The sequence below is a fragment of the Vespula vulgaris genome, chromosome 3, assembly GCF_905475345.1.
Source record: "Vespula vulgaris chromosome 3, iyVesVulg1.1, whole genome shotgun sequence".
Lineage (NCBI taxonomy): Eukaryota > Metazoa > Arthropoda > Insecta > Hymenoptera > Vespidae > Vespula > Vespula vulgaris.
The window spans coordinates 2,937,501-2,960,000 of NC_066588.1; the positions used below are offsets into that span (position 1 = coordinate 2,937,501).

The 22,500-nt window shown below is 34.9% G+C and overlaps 1 protein-coding gene across 18 annotated transcripts in view; it reads right to left on the reverse strand.

The window, feature by feature from the left end:
* The window catches only part of LOC127062297 (apoptotic enhancer 1 protein-like), a 102,011-nt gene that overhangs the window by 37,822 nt on the left and 41,689 nt on the right, over positions 1 to 22,500 (reverse strand). Inside the window, exon 1 of one of the 18 annotated variants that reach the window (XM_050990251.1) lies at positions 13,620 to 14,050. The exons of 14 other annotated variants lie outside the window; for them this stretch is intronic. Coding sequence is in view for 3 of the 4 variants with exons in the window: in XM_050990238.1 (XP_050846195.1) it covers positions 4,031 to 4,114 (84 nt within the window). In the remaining variant the exon portion in view is untranslated. Of the gene's footprint in view, positions 1 to 1,519; positions 3,532 to 4,030; positions 4,240 to 13,619; positions 14,051 to 22,500 lie in introns of those variants that run through there. 3 more of the 18 variants (XM_050990238.1, XM_050990235.1, XM_050990233.1) reach the window with 3 other exon arrangements.

Sequence of the window (22,500 nt, forward strand, 5' to 3'; positions counted from 1 at the left end):
AGAAAAGAACAAAAAAAAAAAACAGAAAATTAAAAGGAAAAAAAAGAAAAAAGAAAAAAAAAACATTCGAGAAAAGACAATGGTATCGGGGGCGACAGCCTCTTTGTGTGTAAAACGAGAGAGATTTCGTGCCTCTTCGTGTATACGACGCCTTGCATTTTTCCCTTCCCCTTTCCTCTCGATCTCTTCTTCCTATCTCTCTCTCTCTCTTTCTCTCTCTCTCTCTCTCTCTATCTTTCCTTCTTTCATTGCAACCTCCCATATAACGTCTCCTTGCATGTCACATTGGTGTAATCAACGAGAAGAACAGAGATAGAGACAGAGATGAAGAAATAAAGCGAGAGAGAGAGAAAGAGAGAGACAGACAGACAGAGAGAGAGAGAGAGAGAGAGAGAGAGAGAGAGAGAGAGAAAGAGAGAGAGAGAAAGAGAGAGAAATAAAAATATAAATAAGAAGGCACGTCATTCGACGAGGACGATTTTTAACGACCACTCAAGAAATACGACACAGAGACAGTGAGAGAGAGAGAGAGAGAGAGAGAGAGAGAGAGAGAGAGAGAGAGAGAGAGAGAGAGAGAGAGAGAGAGAGAGAAGATAATGATTTCTTACTTTGAATAACCGAAGATACCGCGTGTCTCAAACGAAAAGAAAAGTACCTATAATTCTCGATCCCGTCTTTTACAATGTAAATCAACTTTTAGCGTATCATTACTCGTAATTTCTTCTTCTTCTTCTTCTTCTTCTTCTTCTCCTTTTTTCCTTCTTTATACTCTTCCTCCTCTCCTATAGTTCCTCGAAACTATATCTTTAGCGTTTCTCTTTAAAATTCGAGTGTACCATTTACTTAGAAACTTCTTTAAATTCTCGAAGCATCTTCTCGATAACTCCTTGTGGGTCATTCGTTAAGAAATAAATATTTACCGATTTTCTTTCCCTTTGTATGTGCCTTTCAGTACGAATTTAATTAATTAACAACATGTTAGTTACGTTAAGACGTATTTATCCCACTAATCACCGATATCGTTTTAATCTCCAACCATCTCCCCTCTCTCTCTCTCTCTCTTTTTGTTTTTAGACGAGTTCAAGGTAATTGGACTTAGCACGAGATAGCGTTGCGAGAAAAGAATTTTTCAAGCGTTCGCGAACGCGTATTTCATTTCTTTCACGTGTATCATCATCTTTGTGCTACGAGGGAAGATAAATATCTTTATGGATCTTTTCATTAACCATCTACCCCTCGCCCTTATCCGCTGCTCCACGTCTTTTTCCATTACTTTGTCTTTCTTTTATATTTCTTAACAAGAAACGATGAAATTTGTCAAAAATGATATTCCGCGGAACATATTACTACGTTTGTAAGAAGCGAGAAGGATAATTAACGAGAAAGAGAATTTTTAACGAGAGTTTCAAAGTAAAAAGAGAAAAAAAAGAAGAAAGAAAGAGAAATAAATCAAAGTCTTTGTCGTTCAAAGATTATCTTTCTCTTTTTATCTCTCTCTCTTTCACTCTTGAAATCTTACCGTTGCATCGGTCGACATACGGTACACGCGTAAATGACGTTCACTTGCATTACGATGTCTATGCATTCGTGTAAGTATATACGTATCTATGTACGTACGTATGTATCTACATACATACGTACATATGTATCTAACTACGATGTACTACGTTAACATCCTAACTGCATTTTCCGCGTACGAGTTCAACCGCGGAAAAGAGGAATGAATTAGAAGGAAAATAAACCAGAGAAAAACCAGAAGAGAGAAAGAAAGAAAAAAGAGAAAGAGAGAGAGAGAGAGAGAAGACAAACACGCATACAAAACTAGAAGCAACAGCGTCACCCTTTTACTATCCACTAGTTGATATATTTTCTTCACTTGGAGAAAAAGTCCTTCGGTTAGTTACGTTTTACCATGGTAAAAAGGTGATACTCGACTCGGTACTTTGTGTTTGAAAAAATGACGAAGATTCTATATATTTTTATACAGAAAAAAAAAGAAAAAAAACAAAGAGAGAGAGAGAGGAAAAAAAATTGATAGCGCGACAGGAGTGTCGCTTTAGCAACTTTCTAACGTCAGCAATGAACCCTCGTCCGGCTTCCTTTGGCAAAAGATAAGAGGAACGACAGCGTCTACGAGAAAAGTCGATGAACATAAATCTTGAAAGAGGGTGTTACGTTGATATCGTATAAACGGACGTTACGTCGTTGGATACTCGGGTAAACTTTCATTGAGGCTGCTGCTTTTTTTTTTTAAATCTACTCTTACTATATTATCAATGATTCGATTAAATACATTCTATTCTGCGAATTAAAATCATCGACGATATTTCTTTATTATCTTTTTCACTTTTTTAGTTTTTTCATCTTTCGATCTTTTTATTTCTTTTCTCTCTCTTTTCCTTTTTTTGTTTCTATTAGGTAACATTTAAATATTCAGTCTCTCTTCAATCTTTCTATGTCTTTTTTCAATCTTTTTGTTTCTCTTTTCTTTTTTCCCTTTTGGTTCGACTATTTAATATTTTTGTTCTTTATCAAAGATCTTCTTTAATATTCTTCGACGATACGTCGCGTCGGTAAGTAGAATGAAATTTTGAAAGAGAAAGAGAGAGAGAGAGAGAGAGAGAGAGAAACAGAGAATAGTTATGCGTATTTATTAACGTATGTAGATGCGATTGTTGGAGAGTCTTGAGGGGAATATTAAACGCATGCAACAATGCATTTCTAGCCAGCGAGTAAGCTTGTTCCCATTCATACATTTTCAAAGCACAGATAGAGAAAGAGATAGATAGATAGATAGATAGATAGATAGATAGATAGATAGATAGATAGATAGATAGATAGATAGATAGATAGATAAATAGATAGACAGATAGATAGATAGATAGATAGAGAAAGAGAAAGAGAGAGAAAGAGAGAAAGAGAGTATTGTCTCTCTTTCTCTAATTCAGCCTATACTCTAGTTTCCAATCTACCGCTAATAGAAACCTGTGGGGTAGCTCTTCGCTTCCTCATTCAATTTTCGTGCGTATTTCGAATGATTGTTACGAGAGAAAGGGAAATTCGATTCGGTGAGGAATATTTGCTTTCTCGTTTTCCGGAAAGGTTTCTTGGTAGGTAAGGTTCGTACCATTTACAAAACCTTTCTGCACAGCGAGTTGTAACGATGTAAACTAGAATGTTCTGACTAAACGAGAAAGAGAAAGAGAAATAGAAAGAGAGAAATAGAAAGAGAGGGAAAGTACATACGGACAATTATATATTAGACACAGTTGCACGAATTTCTCTCGAGGCTTACATAAATACCCGAAAGAGAAAGAGAGAGAGAGAGAGAGAGAGAGAGATTTATTATGATGCGTAAACATCATAAACATGCGTTGTGTATGATATGAGAACGAAGATGTTACGGTTTCGCGTTTTAATAACAATTCACGTAATCAGACGCAATTATGTCTACCATGACGAATCTCATACGAAATAATAATCTTTAGAACGAAGAAAAATTGATGAAATAATAACATGGGTAAAACATTTTTCTTAACTTTTTATTATAATGATATTATAACGATTTTATATCTTTTCTATTCTTTATAATGCGATAATGACATTATAACGATCTTATATCTTTTCCATTCTTGATGAAATATGTTTACACACACACATATATATATATATAATATATAATATATATATACTACTGTATACATTATATACTATACATTCTCTCTCAGGAATTTAACGTGGTGTCTCTTGTCGTCGCTCAAGTAAACAAAATTCTTGTTACGAAGTGAACACACCAACCAACGTCGAGGGATATATATCCCGTATGTTAGCCGATAGTTACAATATACCTATACATAGATGTAACAAAAGTGTGTGTATGTGTATGTATACCTACATGCGTAAACGAGAGAGAGAGAGAGAGAGAGACAGGATGGCTATCGCGTATGGTTACTCATCGAAGTGCACGCGAAGAGAAGCGCGTATAGAACGTATGTATTAACGCGCGAATTAATGCACGCGACGACCATACCTTCCCTTCATTCCTCAGTACCATCCTCGTCCTCGTCCTTGTCCCCGTCCCCGTCCTCGTCCCCGTCCTCATCACCGTTCCCATCCCTGTCCTTGTCCCTATCTCTCATCCCTTCTACCCTTTTACTCTTGCTCGGCACTTTACAGCTTCCATCCAGCTTTCGCGGTCCATTGTTTTCGAGGCACCTGCCGATCGGCTTTTCACGACGTTCAAAATGCTAACCGATCGTACCTGAGAGGAGTAAACCGTGAACGAATAAAATTATTGAGTTTGAAGAAGAATAAGATTCTCAAGATTCTCGTCTTTTCGTTCTTTTATCTCTTTCTCTCTGCCTCTCTCTGCTCTTTTTTCTCTTCTTTTCTCTGTTTCTTTTAGAGAAGGGAAACGTTCTCGTTTCTCTTCTTTCTCTCCGGAAGCTCAGAGATTCGCGTCCGTGTGCATCTCTCTTTGTATGCGTGTATTTGTTTGTCTATTTGTGTATGTATTTGTGTGAAAGAAAGAGGAAGAGAGAGAGGAAGAGAGAGAGAAAAAGAGGGAGAGAGAGAGAGAGAGAGAGAGAGAGAGGAAACAAAGTTGCCTACGTTTTTCACGATATAAAAGAGAGACAGAGGATGATAGCAGGTGGGCCCTTCGACTGGTAATAATCGCTTTACTACCGCTGACAACTTTCCGCGATCGTTCGCGGAATAGAAATACTGGTTATTGAAATTCGAAACTAGGACTGGAGTTGAGCGCTACGAGTGAATCGAAAAGGAAATTATCGTGTTACTTCGTATCGAGAAAGACATATATATATATACATTGCTCTATACTATACTAACAAGAACAATATATATATGTATATTATATATAAAATAAAATATATATAAGTATATTTATATTGTTCTTTACTATACTACAATGCAATATATATATATATATATATATATATATATATATATTGCTCTTGTTGTCATGATGAAATTTCAAGAATACTTTTCAACAATGTTTTGTCTCTCTCTCTCTCTCTCTCTCTCTCTCTCTCTCTCTCTCTCTATCACTTTCTCTCTCTCATTCTCTTTCTCACTTTTCGTGAAAATCGAGTGACGTTGATATTGTAACGTTGCTGAGTCTAGTCGTTTAACGGAGCTTTCAAAGAATACTCGGAGAACGTATTGACGGGAGAAATCGATGAAAATGATAGACATTTAGTTTCTTTTCTCAATTTTTAGCTCTCAGCTTTTATACGCGAGAGGAATAAAAAGTTCTCTTGGTGTGATATTTAAAAATCAATTATTCTTATTCGAGACTTTTTAAGCTAATTTTCTCTCTATCTTTTTTTTACGGACTTGCATAGGATATTTTGGCACATCTAGAAATTTTTGGTACCATTTCTGTATAAGTATATATATATATATACATATATATATCTTCCTCTCTCTCCCTTTTACTCTTTAATGTTATCATTTGTACGAAATATTTATTAAAAAGCCTGCGTATGATGGGCGTCGTGTTAACCCAGAAATTTTCGAGAGCGTTTAAAAACAACGTACACGTACACACGTACACATTATACACGCGCACGTATAAAGATATACATAAAACAAAAAAAAAAAAAAATGCATTCATGTTATGGATTAATTGAAATTGTCGGTCAAGGATTGGACAAGTACGATCAAATATTCGTGAATTTCTCTCGTTTCGATTAATCGATCCAAATTTTCGAATGAATCGATCATTATTATCGATCGAAAATATAAAATATGTAAAAAGGAAATGATCGTTATCGGATCATATCTACGAGAAAGAGAAAGTTATAAGAGTAAGGAGAAAAAGGGGAAAAAAAAGAAAAAAATATATATATATGAAAAAAGGAAAGAAAAGACAAAAGATATAATAAAAAAAAAAAAAAAAAGAAAAGAATAGAGAGAAAAGGTGATGTTGAAAAAAATAAAAAGGACACGATTCGCGAGTTTTTCCTAGTGATCGTTGTCATTACCGGGGGGAAATTTAAGTTGGATATTAAAACTTTTCTGGAGCGTTCTGGTATCGCTTGTCTTTCTCTATTCCTCTCTCTCTCTCTCTCTCTCTCTGTTTCTCTGTTTCTCTCTCTCTCTATCTCTCTGAGGGCCAATATAGTTACAAGAAAAAGGGAAAAAGAAGGATAACTAGAAGTAGAAAGAGATATAGATATAAGATATACGAGAGTGGAGAAAACGTTTCTTTCTCTCTCTCTCTCTCTCTCTCTCTCTCTCTCTCTTTCTTCTTTATCTTTACAATATGAAGAACATTTTCCAAGTTTTCAGATTAAAAATCCTAGTGTATTAACGATTACTCCTCGAAGCTTTTCTATTCTTTTCGAAAAACTCGTTAACGCTCGTCTGCATAAAAAAATATCTTTTATATCGAAACTACGATACGTTTCATCGTTTTTTATGGATATTCTATATGAGAAAGAGAACAAGAAACGCACACACTCACGCAAACACATGCACGGAGAAAAAAAGAGAGAGAAACGTGGAAAAGATATATAGAAAGATAGCACGTACATAGTTTCATGTTAGATTTTGTGATAGATTTCATCCCCATCGTGAGGAAGTTCTAACGAAATCTTTTAAATATACTTTTCTTTTTTCTTTTCTACTATATTCTAAAGAAAAAAATCTATCAAATTTTATGACGACTCCATCCATCTATCCATATTAGTAATCACTCACTGACATACATCCGATTCACACACTACGCGCGCACACACACATATGCATATATACACACACGCGAATATTTTTACGCAGGGACGACAATAAAAATCCATTCGCGATGCGCGATCGAGGCCGATTAAATTTTTCAAAATTATTTCGTTGTTCGTTCGACGAATGCCGAAAACTCGATGGTTCGGTTTATTACATATAGATACGTCTATATTAGAGAATTTCTATTTTTTTATTCTCTTTCGATTAAATTTCGAAAACGGTTAAGCGTGAATACGTTGGAAATTAATTCGACTAGTTATTCATAGTTGGTTACGTATATTTATAACTATTATTATAAAATATATATATATATATATATATAAAAATTTCATATATATATATAAGATATATATGAAACTTTTTCTTGACTTTTTCATATGAAAAATTTACTTCGAAATCGTTCAAAGATATCGAAATTAAATGTTTCGTTAGTCGTGAAAGATTAAAACAGAAAAAGGACAAAGCTTAAAGAGCGAATATATTCGATACCGTTTTCTTTGTCTTTCTTTTTTTTTCTTGATAATTTTTTTTCCTTCCTTCCTTCCGTTTTTTCTCCCTCGACTATCTACTTCGTTTTCATCTGTTAATTACGAGAGATTCCATCGGTCCATTCGATTATCGCTTAATTAAAAATTTTACATCTCTCGAGTCACATTCGATATCAATTCGCTAATCGAATTCTATCTTTATCTTTATTTTTATCTTTATCACTTTCTTTCTTTTCCTGTTTCTCTTTCTTCTTTTTTCCGTTTCCCTTTTTATTTTATTTCGTTACATGTTCCATTTTTATCTATATATAACGGCGAAAACGTGATTTCTACAAATCAATTACTCTTTCTCGAGCCACCCCAGGCTAATTTTATTTATTTATTTACTTTTTCGAATCATAAAGCCTCGAAAATTTTTTACGACGTGAAAAAATAAAAAGAAATAAAAAGCTTCTCGATAGATAGAGCAATGTTTTTTCTTTTTTTTAAATCATCCGCGAAACTTTCGTTCTCCATTCTGTGGAGTTTCAAAGAGATCCCTCATTCGGAAATAAAATCGATAGTTCCATGTCGTGGTATCGTCGACGAACGAAAATTCAAGATTTTTCGAAGCGTAGAGGAGACTTTCTTATATCCGAAGAAATCCCGTTTTAGAAGAGATACATAAGAGAAGAGAGAGAGAGGTAGAGAGGTAGAGATAGGCAGATAGAGAGAGAGAAAGAGAGAGAGAGACTTTGACGAGGAAACATCCTCAGGATTTGCGAGTTCACCGTAACGCTTTTAATACTAACAAGGATGAGTACAAAGCCCTGTAAGACTCGAGATGTTGTTATTATTATTCGAGAAGAGCTTCGCGTGACTTCGAATAAACGTGTCCTTCCCGATTAACGTCATCGGATTTGCTTCTGTATAAAACTTAGACATGGATGTATTCGAAGTGTCTATCTATGTGTTGTTCGTTCGGAGAAAGGATTTTAATCGGTTTTGTATAAACTTAGAAAGAGTATACCGATATATACTAGGAGACCTTCGGAAATGATAGTAACTTTAGTCGTTATAATGTTTAATGTAACGCGTTTCCTATATACATATTTAAAAGTCAATCCGCCAAATGAAATTTCGATGATGAAAACAATTTCGTTAAATCGTTTATTAAGTTTATTATTAGTATATCAAAAGTAGTATGAGAGAAAGAAAGAGAGGATATGTCGTTGAGAATACGTCGTGTACTTTGATGAATATGAGAACGTGACATTCATAAACGGAATCGATTCGAATCGATATCGAGTAAACCGAACATAAAAAATACATAGATGAAAGAGAAGTAAATGTTTATTCATCTCTCTCTCACCCCCAGTCCCGCCACCCTGTTTACTTTTCAACGAAAACAGAAATTTCTATCAACGTTAGAATTCTATAAGACTCTTTTTGATTTCCAAATCTTCTTCTCGATCAAAGTAAGCGATTGGATGTCGAAGAGATCATAAAAAGAATCGGATTAAAAATCGTATTAGTATAAAAGAAATATTTCGAAATCGTGTTAGTACGAAATCGATTATAAAACAATCGTATTTTCAAAATGATTAATAATAACCATAATAATAATAATGAAAGAAGGGAAGAAAGAAAGATAAAAAAAAAAAGAAAAGAATTTCTTTTCCAATTGAATTATCTTATATTCTCCGTCGGTTTCGTTCGATGAAAATAGTAAAGTTTAAGTTTAAAAGCTACCCAAGCGATATCGACGGAACAGAACGTTTATAACCATTATAAGAAATAAAGAGTCGATTCTCGCGGCTCGATATCCCAGCAGTCGATTCGGCACGACGTTAGCGAAGGAGCTAACATAGAATATCTCGAAGCATTTCCGATCGGCATTTTAATTTACGCCCTTCCAGATATATAAAGTCCTAAATTCTTCGCGACTATTAAACCCGACACACTCTGTTCGAGGCTTGACCTGGATCGACGAAGAAGAAGAAGAAGAAGGAATAAGTATACTACGAACGTTTTATTTCGTTCCCTTTCTCCTCTCACCCCTTCACACACCCCCTATCCCATCTCTTTTATTCTCCCTTTTCCATCTTTTACAAAATGCCAATGACTGCTTCTTCGATCGTGATATAATTGTTTTCTTTTTTCCTTTACATATAAACAACACCACGATTTATCTATAATGTAGTAATATAAACAAAACGTTTTGTACGTATAATATTGTTACTATTATATCTATGTACAGCACGTTCCATTTGGAGAAATTGCTCATGAAATATTTCTAGTCGAAAATATGGTGATTTTTAAATATCCCATATGCGAACGTGATTATTAAATCATTTTTAAACACACGGCCAGCAAATTAGCCAGAATCATTGTACCGACCGAAACCGGTGATGGAAAACGAACAATAACTTCCGTATGAAAAGATTAATCTCGATTTAGATTATTACGTTCCAAAATTCATTTCCCCGCCGCCGTGAATAATCGCCAAACGGTGGTAATCGCGTTTAAACGTAAACTACGTGTTTTCCCTTCTTCGCGTTCGTTCGCCTGGAAAATTACTAAAAATAATTGAAAATCCTCTCTCGCGAGCGCGCGCTGATTGCGGTTAATGATCGTGCCAAAGGAACAAAAGGAAGGAACGAATAAAAAAAAAAAGAAAAAAAGAAAAAGAAAAGAAAAGAAAAGAAAAAAGAAACGAAAAGATAAAGGAAAATAAATTTCTTCTTCTTTTATATCCCACTTTTTTTCTTTCCTCGAACGATTAAAATTCGAATTCACAATAATCGCAATATATATATATATATAATTGATAAAAAGAATTTCCATTTCGTTTTCTCCGCTACAATTTTATACTACCTTATTTTCTTTTTCCTTTTCTTTCTCTTTTTCCCCTCTTTTTTCTCCTTTTTTTTCCCTTGAACAATTAATTCGTAAAATCAATAGATTATAATTAAGTACGCGATTACGTGACTGGAATCGGAAGTTCCTAGGTGATTTTAAAAATCAATTAGATTCGTTCTCCTTTCCGAGAATATTTTAGGCTAATTCCTTCTTCTCTTTTCTTTCGATTCTTTCTTTTTATTTTTATTTTTTTTTTAATTTTATCTTTTTTAAATAGCAAAAACCTTTCTTGTGGTTTCACGATCCGACAAAAAGAAAGAAAGAAAAAAAGAAGGGGGAAGAGAAAGAAGAAAAAAGAAAAAGAGGAAGAAAAGCTTGATTTAGAAGTACGCTTCGAAAAAAGGATAATTAATTTTTAAAAATCGTTTAGTTACACTTGCTATAGTTACAGCTTCTACATTCGATATTCGTATCACTCAAGTATCTAATCATTTTCTATTGCTTCTTCACACCCACGTCACTACTATATCTTCCTAGATTTATACTCGTAACTTTCGTAAATCGAAACAAGTTACTATTTCACAGTAATATTCGTTCGTTCGTTCGTTCGTTCGTTCGTTCGTTCGTTCATTCGTTCGTTGCTTCGTTCGTTCGTACGAAAGCAGTTACTGGATTTGTTCCGACGTATTCCTCGGACGACAAACTCAGAAACTTACAAACTCGTTACGCTTTTGTGCCGTGGGTAGAGCACGACGTTGGCTTCCTTGAGTGCCACTCAGATTTTTGGTCCCTAAAGAGAAAAAGAAGGAGAGAGACAGAAAGAGAGAGAGAGAGAGAGGGAGAAAGAGAGAGAGAGAGAATAGAATGCTTTCGCAAACTAAAATGTTCTACCTTCCAGGAATTGTATGTAACACGAGTCAAAAGTCAAGGGTAAAGTATTTAATGAGCTTCCAAACTAAATGAAATTACGACTATTCGAAATCTGTGTGTGCATATATGTATCTATCTATGTATGTATGTATGTATGTATCTATGTATCTATGTATGTGTGTGTGTGTTCATTACAATTATTTCAAAAGTACCTCGTCGCTTTCTGTCAGAACTGAAATTGGATGGATGAAAAGGGAGGAGAGAGAGAGATACGTTCGTCATTGTTAAATTTTGCCGTTTAAAAACTTGCGATGATCTCGAAACTTGTCATAAATCGTCTGTCTCTCTCTCTCTCTCTTTTTCTTTTTTTTTCTACCTCACCAGATATGCTCCTACAAAATTTAATTAACACATTCTAATACTTTACGCGATTAAGTCAAGTTAGTTCGTTTCATGTTAAAGTTTCGCGAGAGACTTTTAATAAAATGTAAAAAAAGAAAAAGCGTTTGAGAGAAATCGTTAAAATTATCACTCCTTTTTCTACGGGGGAAAAGAAAAGATAAGGGATAAAAAAAAAAAGAAAATAAAAGGAAATGTAAAGAAGAAAAAAAGATCTCGAGCTTATAGGAAGAGATATCTTCAAGAGGATCACTAGCAATCTTTTTTCTTCTTTTTCTTTTTTTTTTGTAACGAATAGCAGATTCCTTTTCGAATAAGTTTTCTTTCTTTCTTTCTTTTTCCCTTATTTACAAAATTGTTATTTCTACTTATCCTTCTCGTTTCACATTTTGCCAAGATCATATAATGTAAATAACTGTACGGTTAAAAAGAAAAAAAAGAAGTAATAGAAAAACGAAGAAGAAGAAGAAGAAGAAGAAAGAGAAAGAAAGAAAGAAAGAAAGAAAGAAAAAAGGAATTAATTAAAAACTAAAAAGTAATAGTAATAGTAGTAATAGTAGTAATAGTAGTAGTAGCGTTTAATGCAAGATTAAAAAGTGTTAAAAAGGATGAATATTAATTTACGGTTTTAGTACTTGACTAGGTCGTGTCTTGGATAAAAAAAAAAAAAAAAAAAATATGAAAAGCAAGCTTTCGCGAGTAGGAACTGAGTTAACCAGTTAAAAAAATATATAATAAAAAGAAAAAGAAAGAAAGAAAGAAAGAAAAAAGGAAAAGAAAAAATCCGCGAAACGTAGTTTGCGATAATCGAATTAGAAAAATAAAAAGAAGAAGAAGAAGAGAGAGGAAGGGACAAAAAACAAAGGGAAGAAAAAAAATATTAATAGATTCCTTCTTAGCCGGTAGAGGTGGTTCCTGGTTGTATGAATCTAATATAAAGAGGTATAGAACGCGATATAGGATAATAATTCTATAGGGGTAGAGGAGACGGTCTCGGTCTTCTTGGAACGCTTCGATGAACTGCGTCCGGCGTTTTCTTGTCTTCCTAACGGAGTCTCCGGCGTGTATCGATCACGATATAGTCGATCGTAAAAGTTGCTTTCCCTTACTCGCGTAGAAGATCAAAAAGAACACGTTAAGTTCGATCGCGTGCCTTTACTTGGAAGGATATCTACCGCTCGTGCAATGCATTACAAATATCGAATGGGCTTCCATCTCATCTATTTATCTTAGGCGAATTCTATCGGTTCTCCTTTCAAGTTATTCGTTCGTTCATTTATTTACTTATTTATTTACTTATTTATTTTCTTTCTGTTTTTCTCTTTTTTTTGTTTTTTTTGTCTTTTTTAATGTTAAGAAACAAGAGAAGAAGAAAGTCGAAGTTCGAGAATTCTCCTTACGTATAATACTCGTTTCGTTCGAGAGTGCTATTCGTACCATTATGGAATCGCTGGAACGTCGATAAATCACTCTCAAGCTAGACACAGTCAGATATCCGGTGAATCGTCGTCTGTCACTAAACTTGCAAATGGCTTCGAGTGTAGAAGGACATTCAAGAGAGTTCGAGACTTTTAAACCGTAAAGTTGCACGAATGGTATTATCCTGTGGCCAATGTAAGTAAGTAAGTACCTGCGTCTTCTATCTGATAATCCTACATCGACTAAGGTAAAACTAATTAAGAAAATCCTCGTGAAATCATCGATCTACGAACGATCGAGATAAACGTTCAAGGCCTTAACCGCCGTCCCAGATTTCTATCTAAACGTTGAAAAATTCTCAAACGTATGTTTTCTTTGTCACAACAAAGTTGTAATTATTTCCGGCGCATCTGACACCTCGATTTTTTTCTTTACAACCTTCGCTCGGTGTGATTCATGCAAACGTTACTCGTAATCGTAGAACTCGCTGGGATCCATTGAGAAAGAGTCGACTGCGAACTTAAAATAATTACATTTTAAAACATATGCATATAGAACGTATCAAATGTATGTACATATAAGAAACAAGACACGCATGTGCAATAATTTCAAATATCTCAAAAGGAAAAGAAAAGAAGAAGAAAAAAAAAAGAAAGAAAATAGAGAAAAAAATAGAGAAGAAAAAGAAAAGCCGCAACTCTTTCCAATGAATGGCAGAGAAAAATGTTTCAAGCGATAAAAATAAAAATGTAGTAGTAGTAGTAGTAGTAGTAGTAGTAGTAGTAGTAGTAGTAACAAATTGTAAAAGAAGAAACGAGCGATAAGAATCGTTGATCTTGCCTCTGTTCGCGCGTCGAATCATCGTACGTGATCTTCGATCGATTTGCACTCGCGATCGATAAGTACAGTTTATGTGATAATGCGTAACACGATCGTAATACTCCTGTAAACGAGTAACACGTGCAAACACCGAGAAGAGAGGAAGAGAAAAAGAGAAAGAGAGAATGACAAACAGTGGGAGGGATAGAAATAAAGAGAGAAAGAGAGAGAGAGAGAGAGAGAGAGAGAGAGAGAGATACAGAGAGAAAAAGAGATAGATAGACAAGCAGACAGACAATAGAGATAGAGAAAGAGAGAGAGAGAGAGAAGAACAAATATAGAGAAAGTAAGGATCCACGAGAGCGTCAAATAATCCGGTACGTAACGATACCGCGCTCACCGACGAACTGCGCGCTCTCGTCGAGTGCCTCGAGGCTCTAGGCACGCTAAGACCAATCTCGGCGATCGTCGGAAGCGCTCGGTAAAGTTCGGTCGCTCGGCCGGCGAAAACGGCCGATGTAAAACGACTCTTACCGAGCGAGCTCTAACGCCCCGCCCCCACCTTTCTCTGCCACTTGGCGCGCACGAACGTAGCGCGTTCGACTGACAGCACCAGTGGGAATATTATCGCGCGGACAGAAGCCAAATTAAATAGATTGCCATCTTTATTGGTTACTTACTATCGCCTTCTCCCTCTTTCTCTTTCTCTTTCTTACCGATATTCATATTTTTACTTGTGGTTATAATGCGAACATTTTCTTCCTCGAAAATAAGTTCTTTTGAGAATAGAAAAAGGAGCTACTGTACATGCATATATATATATATAATGTAATTTATATTATATATAAACAATAAATATAATTTAATATATATATTTATTACTATACTAGTTTTATATATATATATATAATATATATATATATATATATATATATATATATATTACAAATTATTTAAACTCGAAAAGAGTTATCGCACTAAAGGAATTCCCATAACTTTCGAGTGGACTAAGGAAAACGGTAATCGGAGAAGTATTAGAGAGAATCGAGTCTAAGGACCCAAGAGAACGAGTTGGGATCTACAAGGAAGCTTGTTTGTCGTGGATCCGTTAATTATGCGCTCTTTACGTTGTCGCGCCTATTGGAGAAACTTTGAGAACAAGGTAGAGAAAGAAAGAAAGAAAGAGAGAGAGAGAGAGAGAGAGAGAGAGAGAGAAAGGAGTGAATGCGGGTGGAAACTCAGACAAGGCTGAGAGGGCAAGAGTCGCCAAGTCCTCTCCAATTACTAGGCTTCCGGCTTTATAGAGTCGACTACCACCTTCCCTCCCCTCCCCCTTTACTGTTGGTCCTCTTTCTACTCTTTCGTCTTCCTCTCTCCATCTTTCTTTCTCTTACTCTTCCTGGATCAACCGAGGACGAATGAAAACGACCATAGGACTACTTTGCGACCACCGTTTGCGAATGAATGCGACCTTTCATCTTTCTTTTCATTCTCTCTTTACTCCAATGAACCGAGAGTTTTCAATTTGCCGTCTAAACTCTTCTACGTATACTCGTTCAATAAGAAATATATTTCATCGGGAAAGATAAAGAGAGATCCCGATGGATCGTTGATCGATCGAAAAAGAGCAACCAAAAAATAAAAGGCAAAGTAGAAAAAGCAGAAAAAATGAAACAGACAATAACTGCTCGCGTTAGAGGGCGTCGATCATGGGACGTACAGGAGGTACATTTCGAAATATCGCGAATTCTTTTTTCTTAAATTGTTCCCTACTTTCGTTTCGTTTTAATTAAACCTCGAACGAGGCGACAACGACGCCGACGTCGACGTCGATGTCGATGTCGATGTCGACGATGTCGACGAGTACCTATCGTCGGTTGGGTTCTTTCGAAGAAAAAACGAGGTCGTACTCGTTTATTCGAAAGTCTTTTATATACTCGTATTAAGCCGCACTCGTTGGTCCGTTCAAAGCACTAGAAAGAAAATCGGATGTAATTTATTATATCAGCGTGTTCCTCCAAGACCGCAACATGCCACAGTTATTTCTCTCTAACTCTCTCTGTAGATACGTACATACATACATACATACATACATACATATCTCTCCTCTCTACCCATATAATCTATGTATCTCAGATATTTTATCTACGAGTGCTGTAAACCAAGAGAGAAAACTAAATTCATTCGCGAAACACGTCCGGATGCTTCGGTATAGCGGCAAGAACGCGCGATACTTTTCTTTCTACAATAGTCGAAAGCTTCGACGAAAATAAGAACGAAAGGGGAAGAAAGAGAAAAGAGAAAAAAGAAAATAAATAAAAATAAAAATAAGAGGAATAATTTCTGTGTTGAATAAGTCGAGACATTTCGAGCTCCATCTTTTGTTTATTTCATTATTTCCGGCTTATTCGATGCTTCGTATTTAATTTTAGATTTAAATGAAAATCGATTGCATACACGACTAGGTATTATAGATAGGTTGCATGTATACGTGAATAATATTTTCTTTAAAAGTATAGGTAGATAAGTATTCACACACGTTGACAGTCGATTAACGTGAGAATGTGGAATAATCGAGTAAGAAGGAATTATCGTGTTTCCCCCCCCTCTCTCTCTCTCTCATTCTCTCTTTCTCTTTCTCTTTCTCTCTTTCTGTCACTGCACTAAATACCTCGCTTGGCAATGCAATAATTTAGTTTAGAAAGCAGAGCTTCCCTCGACAGTCCTACAAAGAGAACGAACTCGCAGGAACAGTGAGAAATGCAATCTGGAAATGAGCTCTCTCTCTCTTTCTCTGATAAACGCAATACTCTTCATCGAATTTAAACATATTTTGCTACGAATTTGATATATTTAATGGTTTATTTTTCGTATAATATGGAAATCAGGAATCCGAAGTTTTCATTATTTTGTACTATTAGAATTAGCACACACACACGCATATACATATATACATACATACATACATATATGTATATGTATATACAGATGAAGTAGATACATACGTAAACTTGGTACCAATCTACCTATCGTATGGTAATAACCATCATTGATAATTATGTAATCCGATGTTCCGTTAGCCGTGTAACAAGGTTCGATACACCATCGAGGTCAACGTCGAATGTTCCCGCGAGATAAGGAATAATGCGTTTATCGTTATTTACACTGTATAATCGAAGGGAAAGCTCTGTTGTATAGCTTTCAACGAAGTACAATCAGACTGACCTTCTTAGTTCTCTCGTCTAGCACGAATCGAATATGCATACGCATATACATATATATCATATATGTGTAGATATATATATATATATATATATATATATATATATATATATGTACCGTTAAGTCTTCACATCAGGGAATTTCTAACGAGGTACGATTTCGAAGTAAACTCCCGAAACTGACGAAGAAGTGAAGCAAAGCGAACATCCTATCTACCTCTACCTCTACCTCTATCTATCTCTCTCTCTCTCTCTCAAAGATCTCAAAGAGAACGTACGAATCTCTAGGGTCCTGCTAACTTAGCCACTAGGTACTAGGTACTACCTAGTACCTAGTTAAACTATCTACTTACCTATCAAACCAATTTCTATCTGAAACTCACGCATCCTAATATTCCAATTACATAATTCCTTAATTATCGTTATTACCAGAAATATTATTCTCCTCGGAGAAAGAGAAAATTCGCGATTAGATTTATTTGTTTCTTCTTGTATTTCTTTCTACTTTTTTTCTTTTTTTCTTAATTTCTTTTCTTCTCCTTTTCCTTTTTTTTCTCACAATAGGCATTATATATATATATATATCCTCGAAGATTCTTTACCACCACAATCCTTACTACCTTTATTTTTCGAAACAAGAAACCCCATTCATGCCAGACGGATGTCCTTTACCAATTTAAGGTGCTAGCGAGTGCCTGAAGACGAGTAGGTACTACGTTTTCTTCGAATCTTCGAGTTACAGCTTCTTCTACTTCTTCCTCTTCCTCTTCCTTTTCCTCTTCTTCTTCTTCTTCTTCCTTTTCTTTTTCTTTGTCTTTTTCTTCGTCGTCGTCTTCTTCTTCTTCTTCCGTGTCGAGCCATGTGCTTTATCAAGAGAAAAAGCATCACGAACTCAAAGCTCTTTTTTGTTCTTTTTTTCTTTTAGTTTTCCTTTTTTTTTCTACGTATTTTATTCGACATCCTACACACGCATCTACGATAGAATAAGGAAAAGAAAAAGGAAAGAAATAAAAAAAGAGAGAGAGAAAGAGAGAAATATGTGATTCCTATTTTTATATCTTATTTTTATCTAAAAATAAATAAGAGATAACATCACGAATATATTTCTAATATTATTCATTCCCATGAGATAAGTGAATAATAATAACACATCGAAAGATCAAAGAAACTCGCTTCGCCTCGCCTATTCGTGGTCTTGCTAGTAGCTAAAGTAGATATACCTAACTCCCATGTATATCTAAGTCGAATTAGAATAACTAAGTAATTCCCCTGTTCTCAATAATCTCGAGAATCCTCAGAGTCCAGAGTCTTCTACTCGAAAGATAAATAATTAATCTACTCGTAATATGGAGTGAATGGAATGGTGATGCTCCATTGGGATATATAAGATACTTAAAGCGAATTAGAAATCTTGATTACAGTATAATTAACATCGTTAATCATTCGTTCGTTTAAGAACGTAAGAAGTTAAAAGGTAGAAACTAACACGATAACGATATACATACGTTATGGCCGATCGATAAATCCTTGTCAGATACGACGGATTTATGCTAATTACGTTCGACATTTTTTTTCTTTCTTTTATTTTCTTTGTTTCTCTTTTTTTTTATTTTTTTTTCTATTTTGAAAAGCTATACTAAGATAGCGCGATTAGGTATTATTACTTGAACGCAATGTAACTCTCTCTCTCTTTCTCTCTTTCTTTTTATCTAGTATATCCGTCTTTCTCTAGACCATCGTCGCCATCGTAACCGGCCCTGACTTTACTCATAATTCACCGTGTATTGAACAAGGGCTTCGGGGGTTACCATAGAGACGCGACAATAGCAACAACAACAACGACAACGCGCAATCAGACGCACGAAAGCCTGAAACTGTAGATAGCGTTGCACCGACGCTTGATTCATCGTGCAAACTTGTACCATGTAGAACCTTTTAGCCCTTCTAGCATCAGTCTTTCTCTCTTTCTCTTTCATTTTACTGTCACAAACAATTCTCTGAGAATGGGAAAAATATATGATAGAATTGTATTTATAAAATTCGATAACAGTTAAACACGAGAAATAAAATCATACAATAATTATTGAAATTCTCTATTTATATACCTTCTCTTTAGAAACGATACAGTTATATATATATATATATATGTTTGGATTTGTATGTATATGTATGTATATGTATGTATGGATATGTATGTATATCCTTTCTCGTAAATATGGTAATACCTAGTGGAATAGTGACTACTTCGCGAATACTCTAATTGCACCAATTACCAAACTCAACTCCACCGACTATCGAAGTATGTTGCGACAGGGACAAGGGTATTTCGTGACAAGCTTTGATATTACCTTCCTGGAAACAGGATGGTTATGCAAGAGAGAGCTACCATTCAATCGTACATTTCCTTCTATTTATAATAGACTATGATTTGTGGATTCTGGGACGACGAGTAAGTATTACATTCTCCTCGGATGGATCCTCGGATGTACACACATACGTATGTATTAATTGTTGGATACATGCTTATAAATGTAGAGAAAAAAGGAGAGAGAGAGATAGAAAAAAAAAAACTCAACAACGACAAAAACAAGATCTAAATCTTAGATCGAAAGTATAATACGAATGACGATAAGAAACAATAGATCGCGTGTAGAATGTAAGTAAATAAGTATTATACATAGATCCATATGCTATATGAATCATTGGAAGGCCTTTATCAAAGTACTGTTACTATTTTATATAAATATATCTATGTATTTATATAAATATAAATATATATATTTATATATTCATTATATTTTATATATGTACATTTTATATAAATATATCATGAATATTGAATGAAAAAATGATTCTCGGAAAAAACCATTTTAAAATATCGAATATCGATTACAACCGATTGATATTTAAATCGATCTAAATATCTACGAACGAAAATTTATTATATCAATTTTTTAATATTAAACATAATTTATATACATACATACATACATACATACATACATACATACATACATACATACATACATACATACATACATACATACATACATACATACATACATACATACATACATACATACATACATACATGCATGCATACATACATACATACATACATACATAGATACATACATACACACATATATATATATATATTATCCAATCACAGTATTCGGGAAGTGTAGTAGAACGCAGATAGTAGGATAGAATACGACGACAGCTGGAGAGCCGAATATCGAGAGAAGACCGGAAGCGAGAGATAGGTGATCGTTACTCCATAGTTAGCCACGTACATAAATTTTCCATGGGCACGGCCCACGAATGCCGCACGTTCCACCTACCAAGCTGGTCCCCTTCTCTATCTTTCTCTTTCTCACACTCTCTCTCTCTCTCTCTCTCTCTCTCTCTCTCTCTCTCTCTCTGTACGTATACGCGTATATGTGTGTCCTTTCGATCGATATTGACACATTGGCCATTGGGACGGGCCTGCATTCCCTTACAGTCCATTAAATCGCCATTAACTACGCATTCGAGCGGCTGGAAAAAGTGATGCTTCTCTGTGTGTAACACCACTATCTTTCCCCTCTACCTTACTCACCCTTCTACCACCTACCCTTCTCATTACCATTATACGTATGCAGCACACATATGTTCTGTCTTCATCTACCCACTCGATTATCTATAAATTCGATGTTCCTCGATGAGATGCATTACGATTCATTTCTCTCTCTCTCTCTTTCTCTTTCTCTTTCTTCTTTTTGCTTTTTGTTCTTTTATTTCTTTCTTTATCACCGTCTTCCTTTCGCTTCCCGATAGCTAAATTGATTATAAAACCTCGCTAGGTACGGTATGACTATCGCGAAAACGAAAGAGATTAATTGCATCGAACGTAATCGAATATGCGAGAGGAGTGGTGATATATATATATATATATATATATATATATATATATATATATATATCAGGTTTATGGGCAAAGCTTGGTAGATATCGCACGTGGGAAGGATGTAAATGATATATTACTAATTGTGACCGCCACAAGAGAGACGTGCGATCGCGATGATGACGGCGAGACAACGAACGTTGATTTATCGTCTCCTCGATGTTACTCTGTTGCGAAAAGAGAGATTCGATTCCTTCTTCTATATTAAAAAAAAAAAGAAAAAAGCACGAAAGCAAAGAAGGGACAAAAAGAAAAATAAAGAGGAAGAAGAAGAAGAAGAAGAAGAAAGAGAGGAGAAAGTTGAGAACTGATAAGAATAGAAAGAAAGGAAAAAAAAAACACGAAAGAAAGAGAGAAAACATTATTGAAATATGCTGCGTCGTATATTCCTTCTTCGTATATTACAAAAAAAAAAGAAAAGAAAAACGAAGCAAAACAAAACAAAAAAGAAAAAAAACGAAAGAAGGAAAGGAATAAAGAAGTAGAGAAGTAATAGGAATAGAAAGAAAGGAAAAAAGAAAAAAAAAATTTTTGAAGTACGCGTCGTAAAATGTATACACAATAATAGAAGTTGAGTAGTACGTCATACATAAATAACTATTTTTCATATGCAAGTAGAGAAAGTGAGAGAGAGAGAGAGAGAGAGAGAGAGAGAGAGAGAGAGAGAGAGAGAGAGAGAGAGAAAGAGGAAGAGAAGAAAGCTCGGCAGGACATTCTCTCTAGCGAATGGTACAAACGAAAATTTTATACACATCCGCTCTCTGCTTGCTAACTTCGTAATGCAATCTCCTGCCGAGCGTACCAAGAATGTAATGCATTTAAATTCACCCTGGAAAATTGTATGGCCGAGTAAACCCTTGATATAATAATGCATCTCGCGCGCGTCTCCTGTTATCTACCGCCACGAGAAAAGCTGTTTTTCGCTGGCCTTTGATAAACAAGGACAACCCTTTGTCAAGGACGATTCTAACCATATTATCCCTTATTTGCTCGATAATCGAGAATTAATAATTAGTTGGATCTATTTATATTACGTAATTAATCGATAAAATTTGTTCGTTTTTTTTTCGAAAAATATCCCCACGAAATTTATTTCTATCTATTATTCTTTCGAAATATAATATTAAAGCGTAAAGGAGAATAGATTTTTACTGTTAAATCTTTCAAACTTGTAAAAACAATACTTTCAACGTCAGTTTCTGTTCGTTCTATAAATTTTTCGACGACGAATGTAATCATACGTAAATTTTAAATGTCGAATTGTAAATATTAAATCCTTGACGATAACAGGAAATATTCCCTTTTAATCCTTTTTCCAACTTTCGTAAATAAGAGATAGGTTGAACGTAATGGATTATTCTACGAGATCCCCTTCGAAAGTTACAGAGTTATTTGGATAATTAGTTAACAAATTAGGAAGATCAAATTAGAGGATGTAGATAATATTTGCTTGTAATTTTTTTAACTTAGAAAGAACGAGACCGGATCTCTCTCTTCTTGGTCGTAGATAATTTCGTCGGTTCAAGGAAGAAACGTCATTAACGACAATTGACGAGAAAAGAGAAAAAAAAAGAAAAAAAAAAAAAAGAAAAAAGGAAACAAAGTCGTAAAAAGTCGACCACCTTTAGGGTTGTCTCCTCCGTCTCTCCCTTTCTTTTGCCCCCCATTGAGAAGCAAGCTTATTGTCAATGGCACTTTGCGTCTGGATAATGTCAGAAAGGAACGTGGCCCTCTT